General features: G+C 55.7%; 4 protein-coding genes across 7 annotated transcripts in view; 2 read left to right on the forward strand and 2 right to left on the reverse strand.

Moving 5' to 3' along the window:
- The window catches only part of NSD1 (nuclear receptor binding SET domain protein 1), a 65179-nt gene extending 48143 nt beyond the window's left edge, over positions 1-17036 (forward strand). For 2 of the 3 annotated variants that reach the window (XM_068409666.1, XM_068409667.1), the window contains exons 21-23: positions 257-363; positions 3546-3750; positions 8745-17036. In XM_068409666.1, the coding sequence (XP_068265767.1) occupies positions 257-363; positions 3546-3750; positions 8745-11074 (2642 nt within the window). In that variant the 3' untranslated portion in view covers positions 11075-17036. The remainder of the gene's footprint in view (positions 1-256; positions 364-3545; positions 3751-8744) is intronic. The other variant, XR_011048909.1, reaches the window with a different exon arrangement.
- A 154-nt stretch (positions 17037-17190) lies between these two features.
- On the reverse strand, positions 17191-19940 carry RAB24 (RAB24, member RAS oncogene family). 2 transcript variants are annotated; one of them, XM_068409200.1, is made up of 8 exons: positions 19771-19940; positions 19409-19477; positions 19212-19290; positions 19015-19082; positions 18809-18908; positions 18331-18381; positions 18158-18220; positions 17191-17644 (listed from the first exon to the last, which is right to left on the reverse strand). In XM_068409200.1, the coding sequence occupies exons 1-8, from the start codon at positions 19885-19887 to the stop codon at positions 17580-17582; spliced, it is 612 nt and encodes a 203-aa protein (XP_068265301.1). In that variant the 5' UTR covers positions 19888-19940; the 3' UTR covers positions 17191-17579. The 2 variants fall into 2 exon arrangements, with proteins under 2 accessions (XP_068265301.1, XP_068265302.1); XM_068409201.1 differs by lacking the exon at positions 19409-19477.
- Positions 19941-20002: 62 nt separating this feature from the next.
- PRELID1 (PRELI domain containing 1) lies at positions 20003-22078 on the forward strand. Its single transcript, XM_068409241.1, has 5 exons — positions 20003-20172; positions 20587-20812; positions 20890-21003; positions 21263-21341; positions 21796-22078. The coding sequence occupies exons 1-5, from the start codon at positions 20081-20083 to the stop codon at positions 21930-21932; spliced, it is 648 nt and encodes a 215-aa protein (XP_068265342.1). The 5' UTR covers positions 20003-20080; the 3' UTR covers positions 21933-22078.
- Positions 22079-22648: 570 nt separating this feature from the next.
- On the reverse strand, positions 22649-23582 carry MXD3 (MAX dimerization protein 3). Its single transcript, XM_068409584.1, has 5 exons — positions 23404-23582; positions 23291-23320; positions 23084-23198; positions 22834-22996; positions 22649-22758 (listed from the first exon to the last, which is right to left on the reverse strand). The coding sequence occupies exons 1-5, from the start codon at positions 23571-23573 to the stop codon at positions 22649-22651; spliced, it is 588 nt and encodes a 195-aa protein (XP_068265685.1). The 5' UTR covers positions 23574-23582.
- Positions 23583-23778: the final 196 nt, after the last annotated feature.

Below are 23778 nucleotides of genomic sequence, written 5' to 3' on the forward strand. Positions count from 1 at the left end.
GGCCAATAAATGGAACAAAGCATGCTACAGCGTGGGGTTGAATGCTGGTTTTGGCTGTAGTATGTGGTAGGAGTGTGGGGTTGCGCTGAATTTTCAATCCACACAGATCTATGGGGAGATTAATAGTTGGTATCTTTGTGTAGCTGTGACAGTCATTTGTGTCATTGTATTTCAGAAGTGCTTTTACTTCAGCAGTAAGGTGGTCTGCCCTGTAGTTTGTTAAAATTTGCTTGGTCTTGATCTGCTTTTGTGCCAGGGACTGAGCTGACTTTCAACTACAACCTGGAGTGTTTGGGAAACGGAAAGACCGTTTGTAAATGTGGTGCCCCAAACTGCAGTGGCTTCCTAGGAGTACGGCCAAAGGTATGATGCCTCCTTTAAGCTTCTGTTCTTCCAAATCACCTCTGTGCACAGTTGTGTATCATTTGTTGCAGAGATCTCAGGAAGGGTGATCCGGTTTCAGTGTGGCCATGAGAACACTGCTTGCAATGAGCTGAATATTCAAGTTTTTGTTCTGAGAGGGCAGATCTTAGACCTCAATTATTAGAGTTGCTATAAATAATGACAGGAAATTGTATGTTACACCAAAAGAGTAAATGAAATATTTTTTTCAGAATTTTCTGCTTATTAGGGCAATTTCCATTGCACTAGAGGAGCAAAGGACAGGCATGGGAAAGACTTCCATCGGATAACCAAGAAACCACAGCTCAGCCCATTTCCCAAAGTAAAGGCCTGAGTAGATTGTGAGCGTGCACGGAAGGCCAGCAAACTTGCATTCCTTTGGACTGGAGTTGCTTTAGAGCCAGAAGGCTTCTGCATCACCATCTTTGCTACAATAAGAAAGTTCCTGTTTTTTTCCTTCTTTTAGTTAAACGACCGAAGTTTACACACCAGACAGGAGTAAGAAATTTGCCATATCTGTAGTAGAAAAATCAATAGCTTTTAGATCTCACTGACTTCTGAGAGCTTCGTTTTGTAACGGTAACGTTGCAGTAACAGGAATTGATTTCAATTACCTCCTTGTGTGAGCTGGTTCTCACTGGGAAAAGGAAATAACAGGAGCAGCTGGCTGAGTTCCCAGCTGTCACCAGCTAAATCTATGTCTCAGCTGTTGGTTTGTTTCAAGGGCTTCACCAAATCAGTCTGTAATCCCTCTGCTCTGGCATGTGGATACTTACCCACAGTTAAGGGTTAAAAACTCCAGCAGCACAGATGTTAATCTCCATCAAAATATAGGGAAGGTTTTGTGAATTCTCCAGAGACCTTAGTTCTGCAGAAAGATTAACTTATGATAAAAAAAAAATTGATGTCTTCAGAAGCTGACAGATGAGGTGAATTACACATCTGGTGTATTTAGTTCTTTCTTGGGTTGCAATTTAAAGTTCAATTGATTTTGTCCTGCTCCTGTGTTATACATGACTTTACTGTCATTTTTGCCCTGAAATCACAGGCTGCATGATGGAAATCAGAGAAGGGTGCCCTTTAGTTGGCATTAATGTTCTATCGTGATGCCTGAGGTGACTTGTTTCCATCTTGATGAGATGGGCTAAGAAACAGTACCTTGGATTTGTGTTTTTTTCAAAGTCATCCCAAAATAGATGCATTTTTAAGCTTCCTGAAGATACAGCAAGACAAAACTTCGCTGATTATACTCAAGTTCACTCTTAAAAGTGACCTTTCTAATTGAGAGTGTGGAAGAATGCTTGGGAGTCTATTGTACTGCAGTGAGCAAGTGGGAATCACTTAGTCCAGCTGTTAGACCTTGCTTAGACATTCAAATTAGCTGTGAAAGGTTTTTCTTTTCTCTTTGTAATCAGATGGCCGAGGTACTAGGCGTTGAGAATAGGTGGAATAGTTTAGGTGAAGTGATTTCACTGCCTGCATTTTCAATGATAAGAAAGGCCTGACTTGTCCCCATTGTCAATGGGAATGATGGTATGAAACCAGAAATATCCACATGTGAAGGGGAAGGAAACAATGAAGAAATGTAACTCCCTGGTGACAGGACAGCTGGGTAACCACCGCTGCCGAATTCTTAAATGTAGGTCTGGAGACAAAGGTTTTTAAGTGCTTTGGTGTTTCTGTTTTTAATAGGAGGGTGATGAATATAGTGCTCAATATTTAGGCAGAATAAAGGATGCAAAAATCCCCTCGTAGGCATCATCTCAGCATGCAGAGAGGTTCTGCATGGAGAATGCATATTTGGACACGAAGATATGTGGAAAATGGCATAAAATTTAGCTCATGTCTGTTTAGATAAACTGAACTGATAGGGCTTTGATAAGGTCACTGACTGGGGACAGGAAGCATTATCTTTGTGGAGTTCAGTGTTTGCTACAATGGGAGGCTTAGCCTGGAGAGGATCCGTGGTAGGGGGTTAGGAGTGGTCTGAGGACCTAGCTTGGAGGGAGCAGGGTTGGAGGAAGCCTTAGGCCAGGGAAGAGAGCACTTAAGCCATTTTGATGCCAGTCTTGGGACTGATTGTAGTTACTTCCTTACTGCCTGTAACACAGCTGTTGGAAGCATGGTAGTTTAACTGTACTGATGACACAGAGATGTAGGTGTGATCACTGGGGGAGAAGGGGAGGATGGGGCAATTGCAAAGGAATAACTGAGTATAATTGGGAATGGGCTGGAGTTCAGTCGTTCAGTACGCCAGAGTACACACCTGGAGGGTAATAGCAGAAACAAATTGCCATGAGAAGGTCGTTGATGAGCGGTGATGGTGGAGAAGGAGCTGTTGTGCAGTTCAGCTGCCGCAGGACTGAGCTGCTGTGGTGAGGCAGCTGTGAAAAAGGCGAATGCGGGTGGTGCTTTGGGAGGGTTTTCCCATTCTTTTGGAGAAGTGTTGAGATCATTGTACACAGCCTGTGAGGTGTCATGTGAAATAGTATGTATAATTCTGTAACTTGTGTTTGGGAGAAATAAACTCAGAGGGGCAGAGAAAAGCCATTAGGAAGGTTGGAGGTGCAGACTGTGAAAGTGGTTTGTGAGAAGGAGAGTGTGTCCCAGTGGTTACTTCAGGAAGAGGGAAAAACTGCAGAACAAGAGCAACATTGACACAGGAACAAACAGGTCTAAACTAATCACAGATAAATTCAGACTGAAAATGGAGAGAGGGGTGAGAAACATCAAGAAATGCAGGAAGGCCTGGGAGAGACTTCTCAGTGTCAGGGGTGCACGAAGACCTGACTGCTTCAACTGAGGACCTGAAGAGTCTGTGAGAGGTGGCACAAGCTCAGCGACACCAGGCAGCCCCTGGCTCCTCGTTCTGCTGTTGGTAATTGCATATATCACATGTTTAACCAGGCTTTGGTACAGGGCTCCCAGGCTCTTTTTAAAAAAGTTAAAAAAACCGATAACTATTTGCTGTAGTAAATTGGTTACCAAATATTCAGAAGCACTGTAGAGGTGCTACGTACGTTTCAGGTATGGCTGGCAGTGGGGTTTTTATTTGTGGGATTTGCAGTTACCTCCACTGTGGCAGGAAGGGAACAGATGGAAGGGGCAGAGACCTGCATTAACTGATGTTGTCTCACCCACAGAGCCAACCCAGCCTCACCGAGGAAAAGTCCAAGAAGCTAAAGAGACGGCCACAGATGAAGCGCAGGTCGCAGGCGGAGGTGATGAAGGAGCGAGAGGACGAGTGTTTCAGCTGTGGGGACGGAGGACAGCTAGTTTCTTGTAAGAAGCCAGGCTGCCCCAAGGTGTACCACGCGGACTGCCTCAACCTGACCAAGAGACCTGCAGGTCAGTGCTCCGCACGGCTGGGCTCTGCTTGGGTCACGGTGTTGGCTCGAGGTGTCCCTGGCTCTGCTCACCACCTTGCACTCACTTCACAGCATCTTAAAATTTAGAGAGAGCTTTCTCATTTGAACAGACTTTGTGGCCCCCAGACTGTGGCCCACAGTTCGCACCCCACTGTGACTGAAAAAAGATGAATTGATTGATGAAGGGGGAGCTGGTCCTTGCCTAAGAAATGGTGCCTGTGAGCTGACCCTATCCTTTGGGACTGTCCTCTGCCCGGCCCCACAATAGTTGAGGTGTTGGTTCCTCAGATTGGCCGTTTTCCCAAAGTTGAAGGCAATTGAGTGAGTTCAATGGCGAGGAAAAGCACTGATGGAAAATAGGAGTTAGAGAACAATGTGTTAGATGTCTAAATAGCCATGAGTTCATAGTGAGGGAAGGAAGTGGTATCAAAGCATGTTCTAGTTTGTGGTGAAATGAAGGCAGAAATTTGAAATAAAAAGAAAAATATTCAAAATGTTCTTCTAGTTGTGTGCAGAGAAAGAAATAGGCTCCCTGTATGAGTGGTAAAACAATTTTTAGTTCATTAGTAGCTCAGGAGGTGTAAAGTAACATCTATTAGTGGAAAATATTTAAGTTGCATTTAAAAGTCTTTAAGGAGCTGGTCGAGGGTAGTGTTTCCTCTGTTGTTTAAGTTTGTCTTGGTTACTAAAGGAGTTCCTGGGACCTTTAATGAGTGTTCAGGTTTAACCAACTCTCAGAAAGGGGAAAACTCTGACGTGAGTCTTGGTAGGCCAGTTAGCCCAATGTCTGCTGGGCCAGGAGGGTGGAAAAGCTGATACAGCAGGCAAGAGCCTAAAGAATTAAATTGTAAGAATATCAGCAATAGTAGGTGACAAGTTTTTAGGTAGAATAACTCATCAGACCTAATTTAGGGGTTTTTGCTAAGATAATACATTTGGGTAATGAAAACAACTGCATTGAAGTAATTTGTTTAGGGGGCTGTAAATCTTTTAATGCTTGTAAGCATCGTCATAATTAGAAATTCTGTGTGCAGCTCTGTAGAGTATTTTCTGAACACATCGGAGGCAGGCTGAGAAGCGTGGCACCAGGTGGTCTCTGGAGGTAACTGCCAGGAGAGTCACCGCGACAGTGTTGGTGCTCCACGGGGAGCCAGAAGTGAGCGTTCAGCACCTCTAGCAGAAGGTGTAGAAGGGTTAGGAGCATATCTTGTAGATGACAGAAATTATGTGTGTGTGTGTGAAGTTTGGGGGAGAATAGGGCATTTATACAGAGGAGCTTGGATTGCTCCTTGAACAAACGCTGTAACAGGGTGATGTGAAAGCCAACAGGAGCACAAGTCATTCCTGTGGAGGCATCATTCAGCGTGAGGGAGACCTGAATATCACCTTTCTGTCCATTTTTGTGTGCTAAGACAGGGCACTGTAACATCCTGGCAGGTTTTCCCATGCTTTAAAGTCTCCATTAAAGGAGAGTCCAGCATTTGGCCTGTTCCCCTGCTTTCCGTTTGAAAAGTTGCTCCTAACAGCCTGACTTGAAAAAACAAAGGATCACTCCAATACCCATTTTCTTAACACACAGAGAGACTTACGTCCTTAGTCCTTTTCTGGCTTAAACAAACGCAGCCTCTCCTTGCAGCTCTTATTTTCTAAAATTATTATTCTTGATCTGCTCTGGACTGTCTCCCACTTGCCTACACATTTTTAGAACTGTGGTAACAAGAGTATTTTAACAGTATTGCAGCCGAGGCCTTGCTAACACCAAGAGAACAGAATAATTACATTTTATGTTTTACATGAAATTTCTCAGGAAATGAGATTTTACTTGTTTCGCAAAAATAACTTTTATATTTATATAATGTTTGTGATTTGCTCTATCATCCTTGAGTCCTTTTCACATACTTATTTTATTTCTTTCTCCTGCAGTCCTGTTTCGCACTGGTCTTTACTTAATTGCACCATGTTGGTGCAAGAGCATCTGTCCAGCTTAAATTCTGGGCCTGTCTAACCAGATTTTTGCAGTTCCTCACAGCCTTGTTATTATTTACCCATTTCTGTAGGTGTATTTGCTGTTCTGCTTCCAGAAATTTAAATTAAAATACAGACTAAAATAGACTCCTGAAGGATGTCATTGGAAACGCCTCCTCAGTTTGACAGAAGACCATTAATAGCTGTTTCTTGAGAATGATTTTTCAGCCAGTTGTAGCCACTTTACTCTTTTTACATGTAGGCTGTTACTTTCGTAGCCCGCTCCTTAGAGCAGCATACAGGACATGAGAGGTTCAGCGCTTTTTACTTCAGATGTTTCTTCTGCCATGGGCATTGCTGTTGAGTAATTGGAATTCCTTGCTTGTTTACGTGTTAACTAATTGTCTGATCTTACTTTGGAGAGCTCCTCTGCTCCGGGCTGTCCCTGGAGAGGCTGCGTATTCATTAGGCCTTTTATCCTGTCAAAGACCATTAGAGTGGGCCCAGTCCTGTTTAATATCTTTATTGATGATCTGGATGAGGGTATCGAGTGCACTCTCGGTAAGTTCGAGGAGGACACTAAGTTGGGTGGGAGTGTTGATCTGCCTGAGGGTAGGAAGGCTCTGCAGAGGGATCTGGACAGGTTGGATAGATGGGCTGAGACCGATGGTATGAAGTTCAACAAGGCCAAGTGCCGGGTCCTACACTTTGACCACAACAACCCCATACAGCGCTACAGGCTGGGGAAGGGTGGTTGGAAAGCGGCCCGGTGGAAAAGGACCTGGGGGTTGGTGCACAGCCGGCTGAACAGGAGCCAGCAGTGTGCCCAGGTGGCCAAGAAGGCCAACAGCATCCTGGCGTATATCAGGAATAGTGTGGCCAGCAGGACTAGGGGAGTAATTGTCCCCCTGTACTCGGCACTGGTGAGGCTGCACCTCAGGTACTGTGTCCAGTTCTGGGCCCCTCACTTCAAGAAAGACATTGAGGTGTTGGAGCAAGTCCAGAGGAGGGCAACAAAGCTGGTGAAGGGTCTGGAGGGTGTGTCCTGTGGGGAGTGGCTGGGGGAACTGGGATTGTTTAGCCTGAAGAAAAGGAGGCTGAGGGGAGACCTTATTGCTCTCTACAGCTGCCTGAAAGGAGGTTGTAGCGGGGTGGGGATTGGCCTCTGCTCCCAGGCAACTAGCAACAGGACTAGAGGATGTAGCTTCAAGCTGCACCATGGAAGGTTCAGGTTAGTCATGAGGAAAAATTTCGTCACAGAAAGGGTTATCAGGCATTGGAATGGGCTACTCAGGGAGGTGGTGGAGTCACCATCCCTGGAGGTGTTTAAGAAAAGACTGGATGTGGCACTTAGTACCATGATCTAGTTGACACAGTGGTGTTAGGTCAAAGGTTGGACTCGATCCCAGGGGTCTCTTCCAACCTGATTGATTCTGTGATTTATCCTTCCTGCAACATACTGACAGGTTTTGACTTTATTTTCCATCCGTACAAATGACCTTTATAGTAATAGTCCCAGAGTCTTTCTGGTGGCCAAAGTGAGGGTTGAGTGTGGCTCTTCTATGGTGTAGGAGGAGCAGCAACAGCCTGTGCTGCAGCACCATGAGCCTGGAAGGGGGAAAACCACCTGTAGTGTTAAACATCCGCACTCTGAAAATGATGCTGAAAAACTGAAGCAGCAGCAGAAAAGCAGTATACATATTTTGAGACCAGAACAGAAGCCTTAGACTGGCTTCAAAGAAGGGGAAAAACATGTTGTCTTCATCCCAGGGAAACAGCAGCGTGCGAGAGGGGAGTGGAAAGCTGATGTTGCACAAGTGCATGGAGAGAAGCCCACAGCTGCTCGGTGCTGTGCTGCATTCATGCTCTCTTCCAGCCTCCCTGGAAAAGAGCTGCTAGCCAAAGCCACGGGCTTGGTTCAGGGAGGCTGGGCAGTGCTCTGGCCAGGCTGGTGCCTGGGGCTGCCCTCCGTCATCGCTTGTGCTCTGAGCGCAGGCTGGCCTGTGGCTCTTGTGCGAGGGCTGCTCTGCAGGGAGCTGCTCTTTGCAGCAGGGCAGGGAGCAGGGGGGGCCCTGGGGGTACGTGGTGTTGGGGGCAGCACAGAGGCAGGAAGCGTTTGGAAAGGCAGCCGTGCTGGTCCTGTGGTGAGAGGTCAGGGACTCAGCATCGTGTACCCTGCGTGCAAAGGGTCTCTCTGTGCCTGGCGTCCATGAACTGGTGAGAAGTGTTTGGTAGAGACAGCAACAGCCTTGGCTGGGGGGAGCAGGGGGCTGAACCAGCAAGGTCATCTGTGAGTGAAAAAAACAACAATCTCTGACCTGTAACATTGGTTTTTAGCTCCGTGATGGTGTTGATACGGATGGTGAATAGATTCAGCGTGGACCTGGAGCTCCTCAGGGAGTAGCTTGGCTTTGTGATAAGCAGTATTTTTATCATGGCCAGTATTTTTATCATGGCCATGCACAGAGGTTAAGGAAGATGCCTTTGGGTACAGAGACAATAGAAACTTACTCCCTTGTGATCACTGCCCTCTCACTTCTTCTTTTTGATAAACAGGAAGGGAGGTTGTTGGCTCAGAATTAACAAAGACTTAGATGAACTTGAAGCATTTACTTAAAAACTCCATTGGGTGTATTACACACAGATATCAGTGGTGATGTCTGTGGAAGTCAGAGCCACAGAAACGTGCAAGCTGGGGGTGTCTGCTCTTCTCTAGACAGCCCTATCAGTTAGTGTCATGCTGGAGCCAGACGGGCTTTTGGGCTGACCTGGCGTGGCTTGTGTTTGTCGTGATTATCGTTTCCCTTGGTGCGTTCCAAGAACACAGGTTCCTGTTAAGTGCCTGTCAAGCCTGAGAGCTATGGCAGAAACTGAGGAGGACATGCAGAGTTGTATGGGAGTATTGCAGGGGTGTTCCCACTCTCCCTTATACTCCCTTAGCAGCTGGCCTCGTCTCTTCCCTTTGTACCACTCCTAAGGTATGTGTTTTCTCCTGTGTCTGTGCTGCAGGAAAATGGGAGTGCCCGTGGCATCAGTGTGATATGTGTGGTAAGGAAGCAGCTTCCTTCTGCGAGATGTGCCCCAGGTCCTTCTGCAAGCAGCACCGGGAAGGCATGCTCTTCATCTCCAAGCTGGACGGACGTTTAAGCTGCACAGAACACGATCCCTGCGGGCCTAACCCTCTAGAGCCAGGAGAAATTCGTGAGTATGTGCCTCCCATAGAAGCCCTGGCTAACGATGAGGAGGACACCCAGCCACTGGAGCAGCCGCCTGCAGACACAGACCTGAGCGTCCAGCCTCTGGACAGCCTACCTCAGTCTGTGGCCCTCAGACTGCAGTCACCAGAAAAGCCCCCTGCTACCCTAGCGCTGAGGCTGCCGCCATCAGACAAGTCCCCCACCACCCTAGCCCTGAGGTTGCAGCCATCAAACAAGCCCCCCACAACCCTGGCTCTCAGGCTGCCTTCACCAGACAAACCGCCTGCCACCCTAGCGCTGAGACTGCCGCCGTCAAATAAACCCCCCGCCACCTTGTCCCTGAGGCTGAAGCCATCCAACAAACCCCCTGCCACCCTCTCGCTCCGGCTGCAGCCTTCAGACAAACCTCCCACCACCCTGTCGCTCCGTCTGCAGCCGTCGGACAGGCCCCAGGCTGCCCTGTCCCTAAGGCTGCAGTCAGAGAAGCAACCCATCATCGTAGCGCTGAGGCCTCAGCAGCCTGACAAACCTCCCACCAACGCGGTGCTGTGGCCACTGGACGAGTCCTCCGGTGATGCCTCACAGCCTCACCTGCCGAGCAGATCTCCTCCGGGAGCTCCGCAGTTGTCGGATGAGTCACTTGTTGGTGCCCTGCAGCTCCAGCTGTCGGACGAGTCTCCTGCTGTCCCCGGGGTTTTGGCGTTATCGGACAAGTCTCTCATTGACACCAGGACCCAGCAGCCTGAGCTGCTGGATGAGTTCCCGGTGAAATGCCTGCATCCTCAACTGTCGGACAGACTTCTCGTCACCGCAGGGACCCTGCAGTCCCAGCTGGTGGATGAGCCTCCTGCGGCCGCTCAGCCTCAGCCATTGGACAAAGCTTCTGCCCAGAGCCTGCAGCTTCAGTCTGTGGAAAAGGCTCCCAGCTCTGTGGTGCCGCACGTCCTAGCATCAGAGATGGCTCCTGGCCCTGCAGTGCTGTGGCCTTTGCCCATTGAAAACATCCCCAGCTCCCCGGTCTCACGGATCCTGCCTATGGAGAAGGCTCCTGGATCGGCTGTGCCACGGCCCCTGCCTCTGGAGAAGGCTTCCTTCTCCGGGGCAGTGCGGGTCCCAGCCATGGAGAAGGCTCCCAGCTCTGGGCCACCCCGTCCCCTGCCTCCGGAGAGGGCTTCTCCCTCGGGTATGCCACGGATCCTGCCCACAGAGAAGTCTCCCAGCTTAGGGGTGACACGGCCCCTGCCTCCAGAGAAAGCCCCTGGCTCCCGGTCCCCGCACATCCTGCCCATGGAGAAGGCTCTCGGCTCGGGGGCCCTGCGGGTCCCACTCATGCAGAAGGTGCTCGCCCCCGGGGTGCTGCGGCCCCTGCCTCCGGAGAAGGCTGCCGACTCCGGGGCCCTGCGGATCCTGCCTCTGGAGAAGGCTTTCTGCTCCGGGGCAGCCCGGCCTCAGCTCTTGGAGAGGCCCCTCACTCTTATAGCCCCGTGGCCTCAGGCATCAGACAAGCTGGCTGCTGCTGTGGCTCCTCGGCCTCAAGCCTTGGACAAGCCTCCAGCTGCGTCGGCTCCGAGGCTGTTGCTGTCAGAGAAGGCGCTGCGGCCCGTCGACCAGAACACTCAGCTGAAGGAGAGAGGAGCCCTGGCCGTGGAGCTGAGTCCCCAGCAGAAGGAGAGGACCATGTTAGCTGGTGAGCAAATCTCTTGGTCTGCTGGGAAGGCGGTGACACACGTTGGACAGGTACCTTGGCCTATGGAGAAACTACAGACGCATGAGCAAACCCACTGGCCCACTGCAAAAGCCCTGACACCTGCAGAGCAACCTCCCCGGACAGCCGAGAAACTACCAGAGCCGACCCTTCAGCCCAGCTGGGAAGTGGCCTCAGCCCCCGCAGAGCAAACCCCTTGGGCGTCAGAGAGATTGCGCGCATTCGAGCAGACCCCTCGGCCAGCCAGGGAAGCGCCGGTGCCCCCGGAGCAGATGCAGTGGCTTGTCACGAACGTTCAGACAATTGACCAGATTTCTTGGCTGAGTGGAAAAGCACAGACTCCTCGGGGGCAGGACCCTTTGCCCGAACAAAACACAGCGCTAGCCCGTAACCAGGATTCTGTCTGTCGTGAGTTGGTCGACTCAGAGCCAAAGTGAGGTTGGTGAATGTGGGAGGCAGGTTTCAGTCTTTTAATGTTTAGGGAGGGGGAATCTTTGTTTTGGTTTTTTTATTCACTTCCCTGAGCCCAGCCCCTAACCCATGCACATCCCATCCATATTCTCTCGTGACGTGAGCAAGGACATTCACTTAAGTCTGAGTGTGGCCCGGTCAAAGGGAGAGAGCATCTGTGACCTTTTCCTCTTCCTTTTACAAATGGTAAAGCTGAAATAAAGAGTCCACTCTGGGTAAAAAAATCTCTTAATTCCATTGAAATGGTCACATTACTGATCCAGCGTGTTTGAGCTCCAGGTCTGATTCGTAGGCAGGTTCCCAGGTACAGCTAGGGGCCTCGCTCTGGTAACTGTATTTAGAAGAAGCAGATCAGTCAGGCTGCCCTGGGACTGGAGATGTTTTGGGAAGCAGGCAGTGAGCAGTCAGGTGTACACCCTTGCTGGACTCTGTGGAAGCAGGGAAGGGGCTTATCTGTCGTCTGCCCAGCTCTCTGTCCCTGCAGGGTGTTGCTTTGTGAGGTTTGTCCATACGTTCGCTGGGACGTGGTGTGTGTGTCGTTCACTGAAGGACAGGTATCGTCTCCAGCTGAGCTGGGAGAGGAGCCTTCTGCACTCGCTCAGTGCAGTTTTCTCCAGCAATAGGCAATATTCATTCAGGCTCCTTTGTACAAAGCTGTGACTGGCCAGGCCTGAGAAGTGGGGAATCTGAAGGAGGTCAGGGAGAAGAGAGATCTTGGAAGAAGCCATCTGGCAGTTTTTTCATTCTTGTGTCTTAATCCTTTAGCACAGGACACGCGGGGTGTTTCCTGCACTTGAAAACATTGCGACCTATAAAGCAGCAATAGCAGAGTAGGGCAGAGTGGATTTCCCCAAGGTGCTGAGCACCGCCCTGGCAGGGTGGTGGTGCTCCCTTTCAAGTTTCCATCCAGTCTCTTCTTGACTTGTGTCGTCACCGTGAGCCAGCAGACCGAGCAGTCTTTTCTCCCCTTGCCTCAGACGTGTTCAGGATGTGTTCACATCATACCTGATCTTCCCAGCAGCGGGACGCGCCACCGAGCTGCAAGTGGAGCCTGTACCATTCGCTGCGCAGCGCGGAGGCAAGGGTGCCGTATGGGGACCCACCTCAACCTTCCCCTTGGGTAGCTTCTAGCTTAACTCTTCTACAACCAAAGGAGACTTGAATTAACTGGACTCTGTTGGTGTGCGTGTGTGTGTGCGTGTGTCCCTTTCCAACTGAATCGTAGTTCTCACACTGGAACACAGTGGGCTCCAGCAGATGGCTGGCTTCTTTTTTCCTCTTCTCCCTTTTCCAGTTGAGGAGATGTTCAGTACCTGGTGGGCATCAGGCTGGTGTCCAGATCAGGCCTGCTGAAAGCCGTTTACTCAAGCGTTGAGGCAGAAGTTTGCTTGGCCGTGGTACTCCCGGGGCAAGCGGTAGACTCCCAGGGACCTGCAGAGTGGCGTCTCGCGACCACCAGCAGCCTTGCAGGCAGGAGGAGGACGGGTGTCCCTGGGCAGCGCTGCCCGGGCTGGATGGGGTCAGTATCCTGCCAAGGAAGCGCTGCTGACCAGCACACTCACCCACTCTCACAACACATTACCTCTGTGATTGCCTGAGCTCTGCCAATCCGGGTGCCGCAGCCTCGGATCTCCGTGCTCGCCACCAGACCCTTGCGCAGCTGCAGTGTGTCCTTCTCCTTCCAGGCCGATCCGCAGGGCCCTTCCCTGGAAAAGGAGCGTTCAGCTCCAGGCTGACCCTCTCCCTCCGATGTGGGAGCAGGCTGTTGTTCCCACCTGGCTTGCAAGTGCCTGCTGCTCCCAGAGCAGACGGTCCTGAGCTTTGCAGTGTTCTATGAAGGGAGGCAAACACTTGTACCGAGGCTAATCCCGACCGTTCTCCTTTCCTGATGTACGTACCCCACGACAACGTCCTGCTGTAACGGCCGCGTGTGCTGGGCACGAGGGGACATGACCAGTGCTATGGTGCATCTCTTCTCTAGTCCGAATCATTTCAGATCCTTTGTAGAATAGCTAGCGACTTTGAAAAGCTTTATGGCTTATGGAAACTTACTGTTTAATGTTGTTTTTTTTTTACGGGAAGACTGGCAGGTCAGTTCCTGCTTGCTGCTGAAACTGGGGAGATGCAAGCAGCTTGTGTTTCTGCGTGACTCCTGCACAAAGGGAATCAGGACAACTCCTCAGAGCCATTGAGAGAGAAGATAATCTAAGGGCATTCATTAACTTTTCTAAACAAAATTTAAAAAATGGTAATGAGGTTCAGTATATTAAGTATTTATCACGTGTGAGAAGGAAAATAAATTGTGAACTTACATTTATAGGCCTTCCCATGAGCTGGACTTAGTCATGTAGATTGTGTAAGTAGGGTTACCTCCGTGCCAGCCGCCCAGCCAGCTACAGCTGTAACCAGAAAGGTATCTGCACTGCTCTGTCCACCTCCGCTTCGCATTGTCACGTGTTAACTAGTTACTTGTTTCATGAAAAATAAACTGTGAATATTTTTGGTGCAGGCTTTTTTAAATCTGTAAAATGGAGAAGTTCTCAATGAATTCTCGTAAGTGCAGGTTTGAAAAAATCACTTCTATAGATCGTGTGCTCACATAGTAAGGTGAGGTTCACAGCAGCAGCAGCCTTTTACACAGCAGGCTTTCACCCATGAGCTTGTTTTGAACAGTGAATGTGGATTGAAGCGTTGCATGGCATTTCAAACCCACAGCCTTATTCCTTGCATCTGACTGTACCCCACCTCTTGTCTCCCTTCATGCCTTTTCCACAAGGATCCAGGTTTCTGGCTTGCTGCCTTCCAGGTACCTGCTGGAGAGTGGACTTCAGCGTAGCTGGGAGGCTGCTCAGTAAAGCCCCAGGGAAATACGGGCTGCTTCAGCAGTTGAGGAGACTCTGGCTCTTGGTGGCAGCTGGTAGCACTGCCTTGGAGGAGGAGAGGGACTTGTCTGTACTGGCATAGTTGGGTCCATTTTCTGCAGTTCATTGCTGCCTTCAGAGTTCCGCCGGTTTGAATCACTGGGGTTTTTATTGTAGAGGAAAGTGGCAGATAACACGTGCCCCTGGCAGACTGCTCCTGGGGGAGAGACACTGCTGCAGCTCTGCTCCAGCCTCCCTGAGCCCTTGCGCTGGGCTGGAGCTGGCCGAGGAGCATGTCCAGCTTTGCTGTGGCTGAGGCCACAGGGCTTGTTACTGTCTTGGAGCGATACGATCACCTGGCCACAAGTCTCGGGTCAGGCGTAATCACGTCCAGGGTGGGGAAGAGATGACTCTTGTGTCCGTTTGCTGTTGTTGGAGAGTTGCGGAAGCAGAATCAAGAGCGTGATTACTTCTGCTCAGAGCTGTGTCACTCTCCCTGCTGTCCCAGGGAGGCTCATGGGAACTTCCCAGGGTTATAAGCCTGTTCCCACTTGTAGGAATGGCTCCCTCCCGCTGTCAGCCAGGGCTCTGGTGAATCGAGCAGAAAAGGAACCACTGTAAGGGATAATCCCCTGCTGCGCATCGCCAGATACTAACTAGCTCGTGGTAGCTTGCTTTATTGCTGTTCTCGAGTTAAAACTTTTCCTATTTAACAAAAAAAAACCCACAAGAAGGAGATTTGCTTCAATGCACAAAGTGTCCAGGTGGTACTGTGGGAGCGTGCGTTGTAATTCAGGGTTAAACCCCCACAGGCTTCGCTTTCAAGGTGTGGCTGTTAAAATTCAGGAGATGAGAGAGATGGTTGAATCTAAAGGACAGTAACCTACTAAGGGGTGATGATGTGGATTGCGGGTGCTAGAAGAGCTTCAGCTCAGTTTCACAGAAAAAAAAAAAAAAAAGGAAGAAAAAGAAAAAGCAGCCCTAACCCTGATGCATCTCGGCAGTGGTTTAACCTGAGCACGCTGTGAACGTGCGCTGCTCCTGTCTGGACGCCGCAGCCAGTGTTGTGACAGGGCAGGGGGAGTTTGTTTGAGAAACCTCAGACCTTCAACACCTTCTATTTAATTTTTAATTTCAGCCTTAACTTCTGATTTTGCTTGATGTTTGGAATAACCGTAAATGTAACCTGCTTGTAATGTGCTTTGCCCTAAATTACTGATGAGGCTTTCGGCCTTTGCCAGCCAGTGAGTGTTAAAGCAAAGTGGAAAACCGTGCAGCTACTCTGAAAGTACAGGGGCGACCAGCGAGGGCTCAGGCCGTGCTCAATCGCCCGGGCTCTGTCTGCGCTAATGACTCCCCTGTGATAGCGATAACGCCAGTGGCAGCATTCGCAGCCGAGGCTGTGCAGCAGCAGCACGGCCGGGCTGATGGGTGCTAGGGGCTCCCAGGGCCCGGGAGATCGGATGCTGGAGCTTGGAGACTGCTCCGCCGCTCGCCTGGCTTCAGCGGGGAGCCTTGCCTGCAGGGTGGCAGTGCCCTCGCTTAGCAGGAGGTGGGAAAAGGCAAGATTTCTGCTCCGGGTCCTCCAGAACCGATCTAAGCCAAGTCCGGTGGAGGGGGGGGGACAGTTATGCGTCAGCTTGGGCTAGAGAAGTGGTGGTGATGGACAGTCCCTACAGCACTGAATCTACCTCCTAGGGAAATCTGAGAAATGGGTGTTGCTATGTCCTATTTCAAGGTAAAGTTTTAATCAGTTTGCCCTTGGCCAAGCACTTGGGCTATTGTGGTGCTATTGTAAACCGTTCGGCAGCTTAGCACAGTAGGGCTGGCCTCACGGCTCCTGGCCCGCGGGCTGGAGGTGTCTTTGCCAGCTGAATCCCGTTCCCCAATAGCTGGGGCTGGGCTTCGGCGCGCGTGATGGAAACAGGACGAGGCGTGACTCCGTTCCTTCGATTTATGATGGTTTTGAGACTCAAACCAGTGTGCCAGTGGGCCCCGTGGGTGTAGGGAGCGAGTGGAGCCACGTGAAGCAAGGCAGGCGTCCGCTAACTGCATGTTCTTTGTGTCCGTTTGGTACTGAGCTGGTTTCAGTTTTGTTTTGTTTTTGTTTTTTTTTGTTTTGTTTTGTTTTTTTCCTGATGTTTCCGAGTTGTTGACTTCAAGGAACTGGGTTTTGTGTATTTTTTTAGACACTGGGAACTTGTTAAAAGGAAAAGCAGCAGCACCGGGAGGCTCAAGGTGGAGCGTGGCTGGAGCTGAGGGTGGCCCCGGCCGACATGGGTGGGAGGTCGGATGTGTCGGCAGCGGCTGGCGTGGGCAGGCAGGGAGCAGCTCTCCCTGTGACGGGCTGGAGAAGCCTTTTTGCAGCGGTGCTCCCGGCCCTGCCTGACCACTGCCACGTTCACCGCCCTGCCAGCCTGCTCGCCTCTGAGACACCAAACGTGTCCGATACCACGCCCAGCTTTGAATGTCCCCTGCCACCCTCCGGTGCCATGTGGCTAGGCTGGGGTTCCCGGGGAGGGTGGCCCTGGCTGCCTGCTCCCCCTTCCTCGCTGCCCAGGGATGGGGAGGGGATACACGGGGTGTCACCCGTGCTCAGGCAGCAGGGTGCTGAAGCTGCGAGCAGGAGGCTTGTGCAGAGAGGGGGAAGCCTTGGTGTGAGGTGCTCCCCCGCAGAGGTCTGCTGCCCGTGGGGTGGCAGCGGAGGGGAGTCCCCTGCAGGGTCCCATCCTGCTGGTTTGGCCAGGGGGAAACACAGCGGGAGTTGGGGTGCCCAGCTGAGGCGGGGGCCAGCTGGAGCTGCGGGCTGGTGCCAGGGCAAGCACTGTGTGGGGGACACGTGGGTGCTCGGCCCTGGCTGGGACTTGTCTGTCAGTTCTGAGCAGGGATGCCAGAGCGGGTGAGAGAAACCTACATATTTCCAGCATGGATATTATTTTTAGAAGAGGGAGAGGGGAGAGTCTTGGACCATTGATTACTTTCATTTTGCTCCCCTTAGACTGTTGGCTGTGTATGTGAAACTTATAATGAAAAGAGGGTTGCCCTGCCCAGGTGCTCCCAGAACATGTACTGTAATTCTTTGTATATAGAAGAAAAATTACTGTAAAGTAAAGTTTAACTTTACTCTCGATGTCCTCTTGTGGTTTGTCTTGCTGAGTGGGGGGGGACATGGGGGGAGCCCCGATGGCCTCGTGCGGCAGCGGCGCAGGCAGGGGGACAGCTCAGACCACAATGCGGTTTATTTACATTGTACACCTCGAGAGAAGACGCTTAAATAAATCTGCAAAGGATCAGGCAGCATCTCCGAGAGAATAAGTTAACGGCCGCCGCTGGGCCACAGCAGTGACTCGGGGAAGCAGCTCCCGCAAATGCTGGGCTGCAGGGAGAGGGTCCCCAGGGGTGACAGCCCACAGCTCCTGGTGCCGCAGGAGGCTCCCGGCACCGCACGGCAGCCCTCTGCCGCTCCGCGCGCCGGGAGGAGAGCAGTCCGCGGGACCACGTGCCGCTGCCGTGTTGCGGACGGGCCTGTACAGCTAAAACAGCAGGTAAAAAACCAGAGGAGTCTGGTGCACGCTGGCCGGCGGCAGCAGTTCCCTTTTGGCAGGAGGTCTCAGTGGTGGCAGCAGCTGTAGAAGTAGGCACCGCTCCTCTGGCCCAGGTCGACACCCTTCTCCTCTGGAAGAGAGCAGGGGCAGGCAGCTGCTGGCACATCCGCACCTCCGTGCCACATGGAGCCCAAAAGCTGCTGGTCCCAGGCCTGGGCGCTGGCGGGTCCCTCGGGGAGGGGTTTGGTGCCCCCACAGCCAAGCGGCAGGGCTCACGGCCACGGCACGGCCCAGGGCTGGAGGCGCAGCCGGGCTGAGCAGGCCTGGGCAGGCCTGGTGCAGAGCTGAGAGCCGGTCCCACAGCCGGGCAGGGCTCCTGGCTGCCCCTTTGCCAAAGGCCACCCGTGGCCTGTTTGGGCGGCCATGCTGAGCCTGGCCTGAGTGGGGATGGGGATGCCATGATGGGGCCCAAGCTCTGTGGGACAACCCCCGGCACAGAGCCACAGTGGCCCTAGGGAGGGTGAGGGTGAGGAAGGGCCCTGCCAGATCCCACAGCACTCGTGCTCAGCACCCCGCCCAGGGGCACGCGCATCCCCTGGCATGGGAGAGGGTGCCTGGGGAAGGACGGATCCTGCCTGCCCACCTGTCATCTCCTGGAAGGCAGTGAAGTGGACGTAGTCCTCGGCCACCTTCTGGAACAGCTCATCTGGGGGAAGAGCGGGCAGGGTGGGTGTGGGCAGCCCCACCACCTGGCAGAGCCCCCCCATAGCCCTGCCTGGGTGGGGGCACAGCCAGCAGCGATGGGGGGCTACTCACCCACACTCTGGCCTGTCTTACTGGAGGTCTCGAAGAGCTCTGCCTTGATCTCTGAAACAAGGGCCCGGGGTTAGTGCTGGCGGGGGCAGGATGTGGCCCCAGGGGCTCGGTTCCCCCCAGAGTCACCCCTCGGGCACAGCTGCCGACAGCAGGCTGGTGGGGGCCCAGGGCAGGGCTCCGTGCTCCCATCCCCTCGGCCCAGCTGACTACGTGCCGGCCCCCGTGTCAGGACATGCCATTGCCCAGGGAGGTCCCTGGCAGAGCCAGGGCCTCACCGCACAGGGAGCCCTGGTGCCCAGAGCCACCGGATCTGCTGCGGGTCCGGGGCAAGAGCAGAGCCCCTCACACCTCCCAGTGCACGCAGATGCAGCAGCTCCATCCCCGCCTTGCCCCCCCGCACTGGGTGCTGCAGGAGCCCGGGAAGGGCCAGTGCCACCCAGCTGTGAGCACCCCGGCCCCGTGCGGTGCCCGGCCATACCGTCGGCGTAGTCCTGGACGTCATGGAAGTCGACCCCTCGCTTCCTCCTGTCCTCCTCCAGCAGGTCGCTCTTGGTGCCACACAGGTAGATCCGGCAGCCCTGCCACAGGCACGGTGGCGGTATGGACATGCCCACGGGCCCGGCACCCCCACGGGCTCCCTATCCCCTCCGGTGAGGCTCGGCAGCCCTCCAGGCCCCCCCGTACCTCCTCGCAGTTCTGCAGCTCGTTCACCCAGAACTTGGCTCGCTGGAAACTGCTGCTGTCGGTGAGATCTAGGGGAGAGGGGTCAGGGTCGGCCCCCTCCCTCACACACCCAACCCACCGGTGCCGCCGCCACCACCCCAGCCTGGGACCTTCACGGCCACCGGCTCCTTCCCCTTCCCCCAGCACCGTGCCCTTACCGTAGCAGACGACGGCGGCCCGCGCCCCGCGGTAGTAGATGCGGCTCATGGCCTCGTAGCGCTCCGAGCCGGCCGTGTCCTGGGGGGCGACAGGGAAGCGCTCAGCAGGTGTGGGGGGGGGGTCTCGGAAGTCCCGATGCCGGGGGGGGCCGGGGGTGGCCCCGGGGTGCTGGCACAGCCGTCACCCCAGCTCTTACCCAGATGCCCAGGGTCACCGTCTGGTCCCCCACGGACAGCACCTTGGCCACGAAGGCGGCCCCGATCGTCTGGAAGCAAAGCAGGAGGAGCCGTGGGGAGCGGCCCGGGGACACGGGGGGATCCTGCCCAGGGCTGCGGGGAGGCACCCGGCCGGGGAACACCGGGGGAACCGACACGGGGACACGGGGGAACCCACCCGGAGGCGTGGGAGGCACCACCCCGGGGAAACGAGGGGCCCGCCCCGAGGACGCGGGAGGGATGCGGGGCGGCACCAGGCGGGGACATGGCGGGGGGGGGGTGGGCACACGCGGGGGCCGTCCGGCGGCAGGCCCGGCGCCCGGTGCCCGGTGCGGTCACTCACGTTCTGGTAGGGCCCGGGCCGGAAGCGGCGGTGGGCGCAGCGCTCCACCAGGCTGCTCTTGCCCACGCCCTCCTGCCCCAGCAGCACCACCTTGGCGTCCACCCGCCGACCGCTCATCCTCCCGCCGCCGCCGCCGCCGCCGCGGGGCGGGGCCGCAACCGGGCGGGGGCGGGGCCAGCGGCGGAACTGCGTGCGGGCGAGGCGGAAGTGCGCGGCGGGGCGGGGCGGGGGGCAGGAGGCCGCATGGCGGCCGCCGGGCAGACGCGGGCAGGAGCGGGCGCGGCGGCGCGGGCCTGAGCGGCGGCCGCCCATGGGGAAGTACTTCGCCAGCCTGGGCGTCCTCAAGGGGCCCTGGGACCAGGTCTTCGCCGCCTTCTGGCAGCGCTACCCCAACCCCTACAGGTGCGCCGGGGCCTGCTCCCCCCCCCCCGCCTCCGGGCCTCACCCGGGGCCCTCCCCGACCCCCCAAACAGGCCCCGCCGCGGGGTCTGCCGCGGCACTCTGCCCCCCTCCAAAGGGTCCCTCGGGGTGCGTGTCCTCCACCCCGGTGCCCCGCGGGATGCTGCCCCCTCCCACCACATCCCTTTCCCCGGGGGTCCCACGGGGGCAGGGCCCTCTGCTCGCCCCCCGCCAGAGTCTCCCGGGTTGGTTGCCCCACACCGGGGGTTCCAGGGGGCTGCTGCTTCCCCGTCTCCCTCCATACCACAGCCCTCTGCTTTCACCCGCACAGGGCCTGGTGGTTCCCCGCCCCAGGGAGTGGTGGGATGTCAGCCGAGGAGCAGGGTCTGATGTTTTTTGCCCCCCTCCCTGTTTTAGCAAACATGTCCTGACCGAAGACATCGTGCACCGGGAGGTGACGGCGGACCACAAGCTGCTCTCCCGGCGGCTCTTGACCAAGACCAACCGGATGCCCCGCTGGGCGGAGCGCCTCTTCCCGGCCAATGTCGCCCACTCTGTCTACATCCTGGAGGACTCTATCGTGGACCCCAAGAACCGAACCATGACCACATTCACCTGGAACATCAACCACGTGCGTCTTATGGTAGGTGCCCACGGGTGGGCGTGGGGCCGGGTAGCAAGGGCCAGGCAGTGCCCACAGCTGGGTTGTGCCTCATGCAGGTGGTGGAGGAGCGCTGCGTGTACCAGGTGAACCCGGAGAACAGCAACTGGACTGAGGTCAAGCGGGAAGCCTGGGTCTCTTCCAGCCTGTTTGGCGTCTCACGGGCTGTCCAGGTGAGCGCTCGACCAGGGCTGTCCCCCCACCTTGCTGGAGAGGCCTTAAAGCTGCTGCTCCCCCTGCTCTACTCCTTCCCTGTGCTGGTTTTTCCCCCCTTTCCCCTTATTACCCCCATCCTCATGAGCTCTTGGGGCACCCAGAACCATCACTGCTGGTGGGCATGAGCCCACCAGATGTTTGGAACTGGTCGAGCTGGGGCTGTGTGTGACCAGGGAGCTGAGCTTGCACCTTCACTGACTCTTTCTTCCCTTGCAGGAGTTTGGTCTGGCCAGGTTCAAAAGCAACGTGACCAAGAGCACCAAGGGATTTGAATACGTGCTAGCAAGAATGCAAGGTGAGCACCCAAGGGCAGGCAGGGGCTGACTGGGACGGGTCTCTTGGAGTTACAGGTCACACTGGGAGCACTCCACTCTATGGGCAGGTCGTGGCTTGAACTAATCCAACTGTGAAATCCTTATCCCTTGGCTTTGTCCTCATGTCTTGGCACTGCTGGCTCTTCCCGAGCAGAGCAGCCAGGCAGCACCTACAGGGCCGGGCAGGGGTGGAGCACAGGGAGGAGGGGGATGTAACACAGCAGCAGTCACGTGCCTGTGGTTCCCCTTTGCGACATGCCCTGACGCACCCCGGTCAGGAGCACTGGGCTCGGCTTCCCCCTGTGTGGGGAAATCGCCTACGTCCCGAGGCGACGGGGCCGGAGCTGGTCTAGCTTGCACCAGCTGGCACTCCTGTACCAGGGCAGGGCAGGGCAGGGGCCCTTTGGGGCTGGCTTAATGACTTCCATGTTACAGGAGAAGCTCCATCCAAAACACTGGTGGAGACAGCCAAGGAAGCGACCGAGAAAGCCAAGGAGACAGCTCTGGCTGCTACGGAGAAAGCCAAGGACTTGGCGAGCAAGGCGGCCACCAAGAAGAAGCAGTACGTGTGAGGGGCTGGGCACAGGTGGGCACCAGCTGCACCGGAACAGATAGGAGCCTCCTTAGATATTTTTAAAGAAACTGTACAAGTCTGACAATCAGCTGCTGTTAGACCCTGAGATGTAATTATCATTAAAGAATCTCCTCCCACCTCTGATTTGGATGGGGCTGGCCTGGCTAGAGCTGAGCCCAGCGCTGTCCTCTGTTCCAGGGGTCCAGCCCGCTGCCGGGGGTCTGTGCTCACAGGCAAGATGCAGGCGGGGGTTTCACTAAGTGCCTTTACTAGAATAGAGTCGGGTATGTACAAGAGAGGGGGGCGGCTGTGGGAGCATGAAGGCAGGTTGTTTAATGCACTCGTTTCCCCTTCCTGGCTCTCCAGGGGTGGCAGAGCCCTCCTGTGGCCGTGTGTGCTGGGGGCTGTGCTGTCCTGCACCCATGGTAGGCAGCCCCCGGCCCCCAGCCTGCTTGGGGGCTCACGGGGGGAGGTGGGAGGGTGTCCCCGTGCCAGCCAGGCCCACTGTGGTGCACAGCAGGTGCCGTGCCAGCCCCATGCGCCCAGCACTATGACTGGTGCTGCTCAGCAGCCCGGCAGCGGGGGGCCAAGCAGGGCGCTTGCCCCCACCCATAGGCCCGTAGCCGCGCAGCCCTGACGAGGCCATGGAGGCTGCGTTTGCAGCAGCGGCAGGCAGGGAGGAGGCAGGCAGTGCAGGGGAGGCAGCGGGTGCTGTCAGGACGCAGGGCTGCAGGGGCTGGAGTAGCTGTGGTCCCTCCCGGTGCCGAAGCCGGGCAGCAGATCTCCACTGAACACTGCACCGTCCACCTCTATCTCAGCATCCTCTGGGCACCAGGGGGAGGCTGGGTCAGGCCCTGATGGCCTCCCCTTCCCTGCCCGCCCTCTCTCCCCTCACTTACCTCCCTCGGAGGGCTCTGAGAGCTGGGAGTCCAGGCTGTCAGCCCGCGCCCGTTCCCCACCGACGGGTGAAAGCAACAGCTCCAGCTGCCGCCGCAGGCTCCACTGCCGGTTACGCAGCCGGTCCTTGGCCCTCCGTGCCCTCAGCTCCTGCTCCTCCAGCCCCTGGGGGGTTCCAAGGTGGGCGGCCCTGTTGCCGCTCGGGGCCCTCCGGCCGGGGCCCGAGTGGCGACGGGGCTGCTCCCCTCTCACCTGGATGTGAAGCCGGGCACGGTGCAGGAGGCTCAGCGTGGTGGAACGGGCTGTCCCCGCGCCCACCGGTACCTGTTGCTTCAGCCGCTCCAGGCAGCACCGGAGCTGGGCTCTCCTGCGGCCGGGCAGGGAGGGGAACACGACGTGATGGTCAGCCCCGGGGGACAACGGGCACGGCCACCCACTTGCCCCGCCGCGTCCCGGTACCTGTGCTTCTCCAGCGCGTTGTGCACCGACCTACGGGAGAACCCCCGCCCCCGCGGTGATCAGCACCGGCGCTACCGGCTGCCGCCATCCCCCCGCCCAGCCCCGCCGCTCACCTGCCGCTGCCCCCGGCCCGGCGGGACCGCGCGGGGCACAGCGAGGCGTAGCCGTGCTCGGCCTCGGCCAGGCACGGCGGGTACCGGGCACCGGCCGCCCCGCGCTCCCGCCGCTCCAGGAACTCGGCCGCCTGCAGCAGCACCTGGATGCTGGTGGCCGGCGGCTCCATGGCGGCGCCGGGCGGGGAGCGGCGGGGCGAGCAGCGCGCTCATTGGCTGCCGGGAGCCCCGCGGCGCTGACGTCGGCGCGGCGGGGAAACAAATTCGGGCGGGAAAGCGCGTGCTCCAAATTTGAATCGGCGGAGGGACACGCCCACCCCCGCGCTCGGCCGCGCCCCCCGGGGGTCACCCGCGCCCGGCGCGGGGCGCGTCGGT

This window comes from Nyctibius grandis, chromosome 10 (assembly GCF_013368605.1).
Source record: "Nyctibius grandis isolate bNycGra1 chromosome 10, bNycGra1.pri, whole genome shotgun sequence".
Classification (NCBI taxonomy): Eukaryota; Metazoa; Chordata; class Aves; order Nyctibiiformes; family Nyctibiidae; genus Nyctibius; species Nyctibius grandis.